Source organism: Fopius arisanus, unplaced genomic scaffold, assembly GCF_000806365.1.
Source record: "Fopius arisanus strain USDA-PBARC FA_bdor unplaced genomic scaffold, ASM80636v1 scaffold00109, whole genome shotgun sequence".
NCBI classification, from domain to species: Eukaryota; Metazoa; Arthropoda; class Insecta; order Hymenoptera; family Braconidae; genus Fopius; species Fopius arisanus.
In genome coordinates, this window is record NW_011887848.1 from 230775 (window position 1) to 244709 (window position 13935).

At 39.4% G+C, this 13935-nt stretch overlaps 4 protein-coding genes across 6 annotated transcripts; 2 read left to right on the plus strand and 2 right to left on the minus strand.

Annotated features, from left to right (window-relative positions):
* Positions 1-217: 217 nt before the first annotated feature.
* Uch-L5 (ubiquitin carboxy-terminal hydrolase L5) lies at positions 218-2280 on the plus strand. The gene is made up of 6 exons (XM_011312951.1): positions 218-447; positions 598-661; positions 749-854; positions 1090-1277; positions 1358-1555; positions 1818-2280. Exons 1-6 carry the CDS (start codon positions 372-374, stop codon positions 2122-2124), a joined length of 939 nt encoding a protein of 312 aa, XP_011311253.1. The 5' UTR covers positions 218-371; the 3' UTR covers positions 2125-2280.
* Positions 2281-2420: 140 nt separating this feature from the next.
* On the minus strand, positions 2421-4661 carry LOC105271413 (uncharacterized). Its single transcript, XM_011312952.1, has one exon. It carries the CDS (start codon positions 4461-4463, stop codon positions 2526-2528), a length of 1938 nt encoding a protein of 645 aa, XP_011311254.1. The 5' UTR covers positions 4464-4661; the 3' UTR covers positions 2421-2525.
* A 41-nt stretch (positions 4662-4702) lies between these two features.
* On the plus strand, positions 4703-7635 carry LOC105271414 (protein PRRC1-like). Of its 3 annotated transcripts, XM_011312954.1 has the most exons (6): positions 4703-4749; positions 4833-5050; positions 5156-5572; positions 6147-6249; positions 6457-6814; positions 6992-7635. In XM_011312954.1, the coding sequence occupies exons 2-6, from the start codon at positions 4966-4968 to the stop codon at positions 7103-7105; spliced, it is 1077 nt and encodes a 358-aa protein (XP_011311256.1). In that variant the 5' UTR covers positions 4703-4749; positions 4833-4965; the 3' UTR covers positions 7106-7635. The 3 variants fall into 3 exon arrangements, with proteins under 3 accessions (XP_011311256.1, XP_011311257.1, XP_011311255.1); XM_011312955.1 differs by having other exon boundaries at positions 4717-5050; positions 5156-5560; XM_011312953.1 differs by having other exon boundaries at positions 4718-5050.
* A 70-nt stretch (positions 7636-7705) lies between these two features.
* Positions 7706-13716, minus strand: eEF2 (eukaryotic translation elongation factor 2). The gene is made up of 9 exons (XM_011312957.1): positions 13575-13716; positions 12665-13073; positions 11861-12303; positions 11067-11180; positions 10717-10863; positions 10166-10406; positions 9766-9933; positions 8455-9395; positions 7706-8036 (listed from the first exon to the last, which is right to left on the minus strand). The coding sequence occupies exons 1-9, from the start codon at positions 13575-13577 to the stop codon at positions 7968-7970; spliced, it is 2535 nt and encodes an 844-aa protein (XP_011311259.1). The 5' UTR covers positions 13578-13716; the 3' UTR covers positions 7706-7967.
* Positions 13717-13935: the final 219 nt, after the last annotated feature.

Genomic DNA, 13935 nt, shown 5'->3' on the forward strand with positions numbered 1-13935 from the left:
TCACTCTTGTATATTTTTTATCCATATCCGCCATTTCGAATCTTCGAAAGACGGCCGACAAAATGGCGCGACCCATCCGGCAACTTCTTATCGATGTTTTTTTTTTATGTGATTCGAAAGACGGCCGACAAAATGGCGCGACCCATCCGGCAACTTCTTATCGATGTTTTTTTTTTATGTGATGAATGGTAATTGATGTTTCGATAGTTACCCATTAATCGACCCACATAAAACGACCTTAAAAATCGAGTATCGAGTCGAAAATAATCGATCTTTAGATGATCGATTCTTGACTCTAGATAGACCCTGGAGCATAACCAACATAAATATACAGAGTAGAAGAAGAAGCGAACCACTGAAAACAACCAGTCATGGCAGATTCCGCTGGAAATTGGTGCCTCATCGAGAGTGATCCCGGTGTTTTCACGGAATTAATCCGCGAATTCGGTGAGTTCTACTAATCACCACCCACAAAGACTAATCCCAAATTCATTCTCACTATTCGTAAATAACCCTCACCCACCCACAAAGGCCATTTAACATTTTTGTTCAAATCAATACCTTCATTATTAAATAACTATTAATAATTAATTCCAGGTGCGACTGGAGCTCAAGTTGAGGAACTGTGGAGCCTCGACGATGATCAGTTCGACAACCTCAAGTCAGTTGTTGAAGATAATTTTATAATCTCATAACCTCAATTATTAGTTTCGTAATGAAATTCGTTAATCGATATTTTGTACTCTAGGCCAATTCATGGGCTGATATTCCTGTTTAAATGGGTGAAAGATGATGAACCTGCTGGTACACTTGTGCAAGACAATAGATTGGAGAAAATATTCTTTGCCAAACAGGTGAGACAGCATCGTAATTATCCTGTCACTAAAAATCGGATTGTCATGTCACAATTTTTTGATTATTCTTAATTCGTCTTTAGAATCATAAATATTTACATTTCTTAATAATTTTTTTTGTCACATGTAGTATTTGTAGGTAATAACAATATCAATTTGAAAATATTTCTCCAAAATGAATTGCCTGGAAATAGTAAAATAGCTATTACTAATAATTCTTCTTTTTTTATTAAAGGTAATTAACAATGCTTGCGCCACACAAGCAATTGTCAGTGTGTTACTGAATAGTAAACACCCAGACTTAACAATTGGAAGTAATTTAGAGGAATTCAAGACCTTCTGTCAGAGCTTTGATGCCACGATGCGAGGACTCGCCCTGAGTAATTCAGATATAATCCGACAGGTTCATAATTCATTCTCGAGGTATTTATTCCAAAGAGACGATATATTATTGTTAATTAATTAGTTTGTTAAATAATATCTGATCAAAATTTTATTTTTAGACAAACGCTGTTTGAATTTGACTCTAAACGAGCCTCGAAAGACGACGATGTTTTCCACTTTGTGAGTTATATTCCAATCGATGGTCGTCTGTACGAGCTGGATGGGCTGAAAGAGGGTCCAATGGACCTGGGACCATGCCCACCTGGTGATCAGTGGGTCCAGGCAGCCAGACCCATCATTCAGAAGAAAATGAACAAGTAATCTATTCTCTCCCTCCAATTCAATTATTATTATCAATTTATCTCATAACGTATCGCTCCAAGCTGAAAATACTTTAGAACATTTTCATAGACAATGAAATTCCTCACAAAAAAGATCTCTTCATATTTTTCCTGGAAATCAATGATTTTCAAGAAAAATTGATACTTAATCAAATCGAACTATTTGCAACTGAATTATTTTTCACTTTTTTGTATTGATTCTGATTATTTTATTATTAATTTTCATGGTCGCCTGAAGGTACAATGAGGAAGAGATTCACTTCAACCTGATGGCAATCGTGTCTGATCGAAAAATGCTGTACGAAAAGCAAAAATCCGCATGCACAGACCCAGTGGAGCTGGCGCGTCTGCAGTCTCTGATAGAAGAGGAGATCAACAAATCCCAGAGATATAAAGTCGAGAACATCAGGAGGAAGCACAACTATCTGCCTCTCATAATGGAAATCCTGAAAGTTCTCGCCAAGGAGGGAAAACTCCTTCCACTATATCAAAAGGCCAAGGAGAAGGCGATCGACAAGCAGTTCAATGTCTCGAGTGCTAAATAAATTATTTCATCGAGAATTCTTACGATAAAATTACGGTAAAATGGTATAATAAATTTTCAATGCATTTACACATAATTTTATCATCCACGTCTTGTTTATTCCGATTTTGACGGACAAATTATTAGAGTGTGAAGAATAAAAGGTTTTTCAATGAATTTTCAACTATCTACTCCTTCATTTACACCAGTGCCTGATTCATTTACTAATCATTATTAATTTTTAATTTTTTCATTGAAGATTTAAATAAAATTCAACAAAAATTAGTCAATTACGGATTAATTTAATTAATTCCACCTAATTAATCTATTTTATCTAACATTTCAGTTTGAATATTATTCATGCAATACATTAAAAAAAAAAAACCATCCATTTGAATAAGAAAGTGCGATAAATCCCCACAATTAAAAATTATCTACAACTTCTAACTTCCCACCATGCCACCTGACCCTAGGCAAACAGAAATCCTCGTTCACCCCCTTCAACACCTGAATCTTCTCCTCATAAAGTTTCTCTATAAGATCTCCCAAGGACGCAGCTCTCCCTGTCTTGGTGACCCTGGGACACAAATTAACAAGGAATTGTTTAGTCAATCCATCAAAACAATTGCTAACTCTTCCCCAATCGATCTCAGTGATATGAGTAACACCCCTGACATAAAGAAACTCAATGAGCATGATCTTAAGCTCATTGAAGTAAATTCTCCTCGGGAAGAACAGCTGCGGATGGAGTTGCATGTACCAAAAATTTTTGAGAGCATTGAAATCAATCTTCATGATTTCCTCCAGTTTGACCCATATTGCCTTGGGAATTATCGCGTCCTTGAGCTCCCAGACGTCCTCAGAGATGGTGACGTCGATGAGATTCTTGAGAAACACCTCCATGAGGTCGAGACTCCAGAATACTGTTTTTCTACTTCCCCTTTTCATCAGCTGTAAATACCTCTGGTAAATGGACTTGTAGGGCCTGTTCAGGAGTTTCGACAGCACCTGAGACTTCCTCAGGGGCAAATCACTCTGCATGTACTTCATGATCTTCTCGTCGTCCTCCTCAGTGTAGCTCTTGCTCTTCATCTCCTTCTCAGCACCGAAAATCACCTTGAACCTGACGTAGACTGATCTCAGGGTCCTGGAGGGCAGTCCCTGGGCCAGGAACTGCACGAATTTTCTTCTCTCCTGTGGATCCTCGATGTACATTCTCCCCTGGTACTTGCACTTGAAGAAATGCGTCTGAGGAATGTCCAGTTTATGGACCTCACAGAAGCGTTTCCAATTATTCTTGAGGATGTTGTTCTCCTCGAGAGAAAATCTCCCCTCCTTCAGGTTCGAGTAGACCTTGAACTGTAATTTCTCTTTGGCATTGGGACACCTGCGTATCGTCCCCTTCTCGACCGTATGCTGGGGCAGAACTGGTTCCTCTAATTTCACAGTTATAGTTCTGAGTTTGTGGATTACATCTGGAGACAGGGTTTCGTCCTTTGAATCATCTAGGAGGACCTGCACCTGTGTGTCGTCGATATTCAGGAACTCCTGGATATCAGAGGTCTTCAGGCGAGAAGATCTTCTTCGAGGGGATTTTCCCTCGAGGGAATCTTCATTCTTATCCTCCCCGGACTTGTAGTCTTCTCTATCCTTGACACCATCGACGTGCTCTCCATTTATTTCTTCCCTCCCAAGGCTCTGGAACTCCTTCTGAGGCCTCATGTCCTCCAGCAAACTTGCCATCACCTTGTCATCCAGAATATCGTTTATCACATCGAAATTGTCGAACATCTGGACACCTTGGAGGCTGATGTTACCTTGAGTTTGAATGGACTCGTACACACGATCGAATTCTATCTCTGAGGATATAGAGAACCTTCGAGCCTTTGCCGGAGTGACTATGAGCTTCTCCCCGTCAGAAGAATTCCTTGGAGGTGATACTGGATCAGGGACCCCTGTAGGGTCCTCAATAACCCCAGGTCTCTCATCTGAAAAGTATTCTGCAGGATCCACGAATTTCGACCCAGGAAAACCAAAACTCCTTCTCTTCTTGGGAACTCCAATCTTCCTCAACATTTCAACCTCACCCTCGTCATCGTCGTCCGTCCTCTTTCGTTTTTCTGAAGCCTTGATCAAGGACATCGACAGCCTACCACGACCAGCCTTCAGAGGACCCTCGTCATCGCATAAACTAGATTTCTTCAGGTTGTGACTGTTCAGGGATTTTCTCACTATGAGCATCAGCTCGTCGACGTTTATCGCCTCTCGATGATGTTTCAGGACGTCGGGATAATCCCCCAGGATCTCCAGGGCTGTCCTCGGTGGCTGCGAGGGGATCATGTCCTTGGAATTCTTCATCATCAATTTTACAAGAGAAATTCACGGTGTATCTTCATTTAATTATTAATTAATGGATTGATTAACGGAATCATGCAACTGACTAAACCGGTGTTGATATTTTATTCATGTTGGTTTATATTTGGATTTTTGGAAATTTCACGGTGTGTTTTGAAGGCACATGTGGCTTTTTCAGGAAATCTGAGAGACTGCCATCTGTTTACAATTTTTCAACCACTGATGTATACAAAAATAATAATAATCCAATAATGATAATAACTGATAATCATAATGGATTCGGTGATTATTGGTGAGCCATTGGAGTTGTGATTTTGTGGATGAATATTTCATTGAGTTGTGAAATTAATTGTTGATTGTTTATTTCAATGATAGAAATTATCTCGAGTCACTAGCGCCACGTGTCACGAACATTGTCAATCGTCCTGTTGATCCGACATTTTATAAACAATTGGGTATTGACGACATTCGAAGATCTTCTGAAAAATTGGTGAATTGATCTAGGAAAATGACGGATGAGTCTAATGGAGAGTCGACCTTCGAGTTTGTCGACAAAAAAGAGGACCTCGCACCTGGGGATAACCAAAAATCTGGTAGGATTTGGGGATTTTCGAAAGCTGTCTGCAGCACTCCATTTTCTTTTGTCTATTTGATGTTTTTACAATGCATTAATTTTTAAATTCTTTATTTTGCAACAGCCTCGAACAGTAGTTTATCGTCGTCAACGTCGCTGTTGCAACCCCTAGGGGCTTCATCGTCATCCGGAAATCTATTATCGAATATAGCCCCACCCTCGGCCCTCCCCAGCTTCGTGGCGAGCCCACCAAGGGTTGAGGATCAACCGAACGTTCCCATCGAGGCGAATGTCATCGTCCAGACAAAACAGCCCCAGCAGGGTCAACAGGTTCTCCCCTCGACGTCATCCAACGAGCTCGAAGGCAGTCCCGTTCAGACATCTATCCCCCAGGAGCTGGGTACCGTCGGTGGGGCTCTCTTCTCTTGGGTCAAGGACACCGTCGTCAATAACTCGGTCCTCAACAAAGTCGCTGAACGAGCCAAAAACAGCGTCAACTCCATGATCACCACTCTTGATCCCCAGATGCGTGAGTTCATTTGTGAGTACATCATCCTTTCGTCAGTAATTTTTTTTCTCATTTATCTGACGAGTAATTCGTGATTGATCAATTGCAATCTATTCTATTATCTTCTCATTTTATTGAAAATTTATTCAATTTTATTAAAAAATTGCAGAAATTCCAAAAATTCCATCGAGCAATTAATTTATTAATTGATTGATTAATTAACCGCTTGTGTTAATCGATCTATTAATTAACCAAGAGTTTTGTTAATGTGTAATTAATTGTTCGACGATAAAGCGAAATTAAACCTCGAAAGAAACTAATGAATGGCAGATGTTTTTTTAAAGTTTTATAGGATTTTTCCATTGATCTCGTGTCTCTTTAATTTTGAAATTTAGGGACACGTGGGTTGCGATGGATTCAGTAGTTTGGGAATCTATTTTTGGGTAAACTAGATCAGTGATTCAGCCGTACGATCGACTCTATCCTGAAATTGTCTGTGATTTTCGTGAAATTATTGAGATTAAAATTATTGCACTGAATTTTTTAATGACAATGTTAGTTAACGTTCGTAAATACATGTGGAGTTTTCTGGATGCCTGGATTTTAGATTCTGGAGGTGACGTTGAAGTTGTTGTCGCGTGCAATAAGGAGATCAAAGTCAGTCCAGTTCGTGAGGCCTTCCAGGGGGTTTTTGGAAAAGCAACAGTCAGGTAAATCCACGAATAAAAATTCAGCAATTCCCTCCGAGAATTTCCCAATTAGCAATCTGAATTTTCCGAAAAAAAAATCCAATAAAATCAATCACGAATGTCATGAAATAATTTTCTGATTTTGCTGTAATTTTTTAATTAGAGCAATCGCAATTGGGAAAGTCACTCCGTTAATTATGAAAATGCCATTTTATTTTGAAAATCTAGTGGAGTACCCTGTGACCTGCCAGCAGTGCCAGAGACCCCAGTGGGTTTTGACGCGGGTGTAGCAGCCGCAGAGATGAGAATAAAATACGCTCGCAATGTTCACGAGGTGCCCCAGGAGGTGCCAATCGTCGGTGTCCAGAGCTTCCTGGTGGAGGCTGGACAGGACAAGTGGTACGAATTAGGAGTTATTCTCTTGGAGGACCAGAAGAATAATGTCAGCCTCCAAACATTCACCCAGATGACTCCAGTTCCCAGTCAGATTGTGACAGCTGCCCAGGAGGCCACCCCTGAGGATTATCCTTTGAAATCTCTGGGACTGGCTGTACACATTGGGGCCTTAATGGCCACTAATTTACAGGTGGTTATCCTATTTCTATTATATAAATTTATTTAATTAATCTTCAAATCAAATGAGATAAGTTGAATTGTTAACTTTTTGAATAGAAACAATTGAATTGAAAGTTGAAAAAATTGATGGATTGTTCAATTGTAGTAATTTGTTTATATCTATGCAGAAATATTTTTTTAATTTCAGGTGGGCTATAACGAGTGGCATCATGCACTGACAGGTGTCTCCCGAAGAGACACTATTCTCCTGGCCGTTCAATCCCTAGCAGGCCTCTACAAAAATACGATAACGATTGTATAGTAGTGACGATTTCTCCAATATTCTACACATAAGACGACCGCCTCTCGTAATTAGACAACTCTAATGAATACGAAATAACTATAATTTAATCAATCCCAGTTCTATCGTACACCCTAAACCGATTTGCGTAAACGATTCAGCAACAATCAGCTAAAAACAACAATTTGATTTATCTTTTACCTCTTCATTACGTATTATGAATAATTATTTTTTAATTATAATTATAATCTTCACGTTAATTATCTCTAGGAATGACCAGCAAATGCTGCATTATTTGATATTGAATTACAAAAAGGTTCTGTTAAATTGTTTCTAGTGCATTTGAATAAAAACAAATATTTTTATTAAAGAATTTTCTTATTTTTCATTAATTCCATTGAGGATTGAAAAAGAAGGGACAGAATAAATAGGCATTTATTATTCATCGATTTCTGTATTTCCATGTATATTCACTCGGCCTCGAATACACAGTGCATTTATCATCTTTCAAATAATCGTCTCATTCGTTCAGTCATTTTGAAAAAGTAGGGAATAATAATCAACCAAATTGAACAAAAATAACCAAATAAGGGGAAGGGGGGGAAGAGAGGGGCATTAAAAAACAATATAGTAAAAAATTTATCGAATTTCAACACCTGAATAGCTCACAAATGGCTACAAATTTCCTCACACAACGTTCCAATAATTCTCAGCTAAAATAATAAAGAATGTTATTGTTGTTATTTTATTAATCGATAATCGTGAAAAATAAGCCACGGAAAATAAAGCCGAACGTGGCAGCTGTCCATCGCTCGAGCGATATTCAAATTGAATTACAATATTTAAATAGGATATTTAAATAGAGTGCGAGAGTCCCAATTGGTTACAATTTGTCGAGGTACGATGCCAAGTCAGGGAGTCCCTCCTTCAGTCCCTTCCTTTTTCTCGTGTCCTGTAAATTAATCGGATGAATCAAAATATTAATTCTCATGATTAAATAAAACAAAAGGCTTTTCTGTCATTGATTTCGGGTTTTTTTTTTTTCAAATGAAAATGTATGTTTCCCTATTCAGACGCACCAGATCGACAACTGGAGAGTCGAAACTTTAAAAAACATCGTATTTTTTTCCACGGATTTAAAAATGACTAGACAATGAAAAATTTCGTAGTCATCAGTTATGATCGTGGTTAAATAAATAAATACAATGCAATTGAAAAATGAATAAATTAGAGTATTTTTCCAAAACGTTTCTGTCACCAATGTTAAAGGAAAAAAAATGAGATGAATAGAAGAAATAATCAAAGAGACAAAAATAATGACAAAAAAATGTCTACAAAAATATTGAAAAAAGTGATAAATGGATAATAACCTGAACGACTTGATACGGCCTGGTGCCAGGCTCAGTGGGATCTCCAGGAAGTATCTGCCAGTGATCGAAGACACACTGTGGGAAAGCCTGTCCTCCAGTATTGGAACGTAAATCGGCAGTGAATCCAAACGACTCATTAACCGGAAGATACGCCTTAACGACGAACATCGGAGTACCAGCGACCTGTTGTTCCTCGAATACGTGTCCACGTCGACGATTGAGTACCCCATAAATACCACCAACAGCGACCTCAGGGCACTGAATCTCACAGAGATAGACTGGCTCCATGAGCCTTGGAGCGGCTGTCAAAAGACAGGCGTAGAGACAGCGTCTCGTTGTGGGAATAATTTGTCCACCACCTCTGTGAATAGCATCGGCATGAAGTGTCACGTCATAGATGTTGAAACGCACACCTCGTAGATTCTCCTCGGAGAGGACACCCTCCTTCGTCGCCCACTGGAATCCAGCAACAACTGAGTCCTTGATTTCGTTGAGATACTGGACACCCTTTGTGCAATCGACGAGAATATTTGGTCCAGTTCCATCGGGACCGAAGCACCAGATCTTTCGGGCCTCTGTCACGTCGTAGTCGTATTTCTCACCGAGATATCTCGCACGAACCTTGAAGTCATCCCTGGGGTTGACATCACCATTGTCGATGTCTTCAGCGAGACCATCCGGCATTGGCTGAGCCTTCATGAAGAGACGATTGTGCTTGTTGGGAGACTTAGAGAGACACATCGAGTCGGACTCCTCGGAGACTGTTTCCCTGTACGACACCACTGGGTCTGACTTCTTTATTGGAATGCAGGCGTGATCGTCCTCGAGATCCTTCAAGCAAATCTCAAGATGGAGCTCACCAGCTCCAGCAATAATGTGCTCACCAGACTCCTCGATTATGCATTGAACCATAGGGTCGGACTTGGCCAGACGTTTCAGACCTGGAAATTTTTTTAAATCACATAAGAGGCGAAATTTTGGGACGAAAAATTTTCATTTAGATAATTATTCATCAGGTGTCAACGCTAATCATGGGAAATCATAACCCAGTGCTCGGAAAAATTTTCATCATTTTAATAGAGGGAGTTTTCCTCCTTTTTAGAGCTAATTGCATCGCCACTAATTTATCCTCTCCAAATTTATTCAGTCTTGCTGTATTTAATTATAAATTTTCCAATGATTCTCTTGAATTTATTATAATTTATTGATAAACGAATTAAAAAATTGAAATAAATGAAAAAAATTCAAAGAAAATTCTCACGTTCACTTACAAATGCATTTTCAAATATTGACATATCGTTTAAGTCTTACCTTCAACGAGTTTGGGTAGATCAGCTGGATTTTTGGGTTCAACAGCCACACGCACGACTGGTGACACAGAGAACTTCATGACCTTCATGTTGTGGGCATCCTTGAACGTAGTGATGGTACCGGTCTTCACGAGGAACTGATCAACACCGACGAGACCACAGATGTTCCCTTAAAATCCAATAAACCAAAATTCAACTCCCGAAAAATTGAAACTAAAAAATCATTCTATAATGAGTTCAGATCAGTTCGCCGTTGTAATGTCGATTCACTTGAAAATTCAGAACAGGTCTGTGTAAAACAATCATCATTATCAATTAACAATAAAAAAAAGATTGAGGAGAATCTTTCTATTCCAAATAAAATATTTAAATTATTTAAAATATCAAGTTAAAATATTCACCGGATGGCACGTCCTCGATGGCTTCGACGTAACGCCCCATCATGAGAATTGTACGCTGGATGGCTTTCTCGTAGAGATCTTCCTTCTTTCCTGGAACGAAGTTGGGCCCCATGATGCGGGCCTTCATTCCAGTCGAGACTTTTCCAGAGAACACACGTCCAAAAGCGTAGAATCGACCCTTGTCAGAGGTCGGCACCATTTTCGATACGTACATCATCAATGGTGCGTTGGGATCGCAATTCTAATTAATCGGACAAATAAAACAAACAGAAAATATTACAAATCAACATATCTGCAAGGACATTCATTAATTCGGAGAATAGAAACTCAGCTGGCCGTTCTTTTCGTCTCTCATTTAATTTCAGAACAGGTCTGTGAAAGAACAATCATCATTTAATTTTCTTCTTTAAATAATTAAATTAAAGAATGATTTTTTCCCAAAATAATTGCCTATTAACTTAACAAAACGTCGAAAGGGGAAGTCAATTTTTTATGGTGCTAAATACTCAAACGAGCATTTGGAAAAAAAAAATTAGCAAATTGATGATTACCTTGATACCAAGGGCAGCTTCGTCGTCGTGGGGACCCTCGTAGAGCATCTCCATACGATATTTCTGGGCAGTGACAGGGGATGGAAGATGAATGGCTATCATCTGAAGTAGAGCCTCTCCAGCTGGCAGCCAGGTTCTCATCACGACCTAATTAACACAATAAAAACAAAAAGCTTCAATCCAGAGTCCCAGTGTCGAGACGCATGTAAAAAATAATTGGATGAAAACGTCAGTGTAGTTCGATGACTCTTCAAAAAACATTCAGAAGAGGTGTCAGAAAATTTTAGAACAATCATCACGAAGTGTAAATAATTCTGAATTAATTGGATGGAAAAATTATGGATAATTACCTTGAGTAGAGCCTTTCCGTCCTTGTCCTTGTCCTCGGGCTTCAGAACAATCCCCAATTTCGAGAGGAGACTGTCGGCCTCTTCCTTCTTGTAATTCATGATACAATCGAACACCTGAGAGCAGAAATTAATGTTTTTCAATGGAAATCGACGCATTAATGGAGACGAATATGAAAAAATTGAATTGTCGCGTCAATGTCGTAGCGTACCACTAATGAACATAAAGATAGAGGTTCAATGGTAGCGTTTAAACATCATCGCTTATCCTCTCCTTCCACAATGCACTGTCCACACTGTCCTGATACTCCAATAAACTCAGAAAGTCGTATTATCGTACTACAGCGAGACGCTAATGTGCAGGAAGGTACGAATTATCCATCTACCTCGAGAACAATCGATCCCACGAGAAAATGAGGTTTAACTTTTTTTGTGGTTCACGTAATTTCGAACAAATTGTTTCCTCTCAACTTTTTCCTGGGACCACTCCTTCCCGAGATAAATACAACAGCAGATAAAAAAATAAAATAAAATGCCTTACGTGCAATTAATTACGTAATGAGTTGTTTAAGCCGATCAATATCTCCGAATCTAAGGGAGATGGAAAATTTCGAAGAGAATATTTTTTGTAGAGAATTTCGAGAGCTACAGAAAACATTCTACACAAATTCATGTGGCTCCTCTGGATCTCGAGATATTCCCGAAATGGCGTGAGATTTTATTGGAAATTAGTTAGCGGCGATTTATAGGAATTTATTGAAAAAAGAATATGGAAAAATTGAATTGTTTGCAATTACCTTGTAGATGGGGTCCAAGACGTACATGCAGAATGATCGCTTGTTATCGGTTTCCTTCTGCTTGCTCCACTTCTTGGTCTTGGGATTGAAGAATGATTCACCCCAGAGACGATTCATGAGCTTGACAGTGTCGATTTTGAATTTCTCAGCGTACATTTCCGAGAATTGCTTGAGGGTGAAGGCCCACCCATGAAGACCAGATCCAAAACCAACCGATCCCTTGCTAGGATCGACGCGAACCTCCCCCATGGGACCATCGTCATCGGAGTAAGTGGCGATTATGACGTTCACGTTTTCAACAATACGCTGGAATGTCTGATACAGATCTTCACTGTCCAGCTGAAGCTCCAACAAAGCACGATCCATTTTGTTCATGAACAGTACGGGCTTTATACGCTCGGCAATTGCCTGACGAAGTACAGTTTCCGTTTGCACACAGACACCTGGTGATAAAATTATAAAAAATACCGTTTAATAATTATTGGATAAATCGCGTGATTAGGGCGTAATCTAGGGAACTCGGTCAGTTGGCCGTTCTTATCGTCTCTCATTTGAGTTCAGAACAGGTCTGTGAAAGAACAATCATCATTTTGATGGCGTCAATTGTATTTAACGTTTATTATCTAATTCCGGGATGATAGCTTGAAAATGATTTTTTTTTTAAATAATTATTCCCCATGTGTTCTTGGATAAAATTTAAATAAATATATAATTCAATTTTCGTTTAATAATTGACGTTGAAGTAAAAATTGTTGGTAATAAAATAATATTAATGATATTATTTTTGAAAAATGTTAAACTCACCAGAAACACAATCGACAACAACGAGTGCTCCATCAGTGACTCTCAAAGCAGCAGTGACTTCACTTGAGAAATCGACGTGCCCAGGTGAATCGATGAGATTAATCAAGAATCCCTTCTCATCCTTGTCCCTCTGATCAGGATTAGTGATGAACACCAGATCCTTCTCGTCGAGCTCGAAGAACATGGAGATAGCAGTGGATTTGATGGTGATACATCTCTCCTGCTCGTCCTTACGAGTATCAGTGAAACGAGTTTCACCAGCTTTGGCACCAGCGATGATACCAGCTTTGGATACAAGGGAGTCTGTCAGAGTTGACTTTCCGTGGTCCACGTGGGCAATGACGGACATATTCCTGATGTTCTTCTTCTTGTCCATCATCCCCCGGATCTCGTCTACGGTAAAATTCACCTGGAAAAAAAAATCAATTAACTCGCAAAATCAGGACAAATCGATAAGCCCTCAATTTCAAAATTGGAGAATATCTGTCTATCTGTTAATTATTAAAAGTCTAACATCATCACGAGAATCTCAAAAATTCCCATTTCCTCGAGGACATCTGGAGCACAAATTTATCCTGTCGTTTCGTTGCACGTCTGACGCATCGTGACACGTTCTCTCGAGCTTCGAAAATCATCAGACATTTTTCCCTGATTTCCTGAATCCACGGATTTTATCGGTAAAACAATTCGAGGATTCATTGAACTGATGATTAAAGGGGTGGGCAACATATGCCCGAGAGAAATTACGGAAATACGGTGTTAATAGGGGTTGCGCAATCCGGGGTAACCAGACGATTTGTCATGTTTTGCATGATAAATCGTGGCGATCGTCGAAAAATATTTCCTCGATGGTGTACCCGTGACCCTGACAAGTGGTCCTGACGAGGATAAATTGGAATATTGTACGTACCATTTTGGATGTTTTCCGATTATTCCTGTCCCGTTCGAAAATGTACGTGCGCCAACAATGGCGGACTCCCTGGGAAAGAAAGGGAGAACGACCGTAACGTGTTGGCTGGGCTGAGATGTGCCGACGGTGACGACGGAAGAGGTCGCTCCCATGATTAAAGGCGCTTTCTCTTCACCATTCATTTATTTATTGAAAGATAATCATCCACTCTTGAACATCGAAAAAGGACGTGCAATCACCTGCTAACAAATTACAAACGAATTCGAACAGTTATTTTTTATAATTTGGAATTTTGTCAGGTAATAGAATTTTTGGTCAGAGATTACAGGGGAGATCCTCACGCCAATGGCAAGTGCTTCAA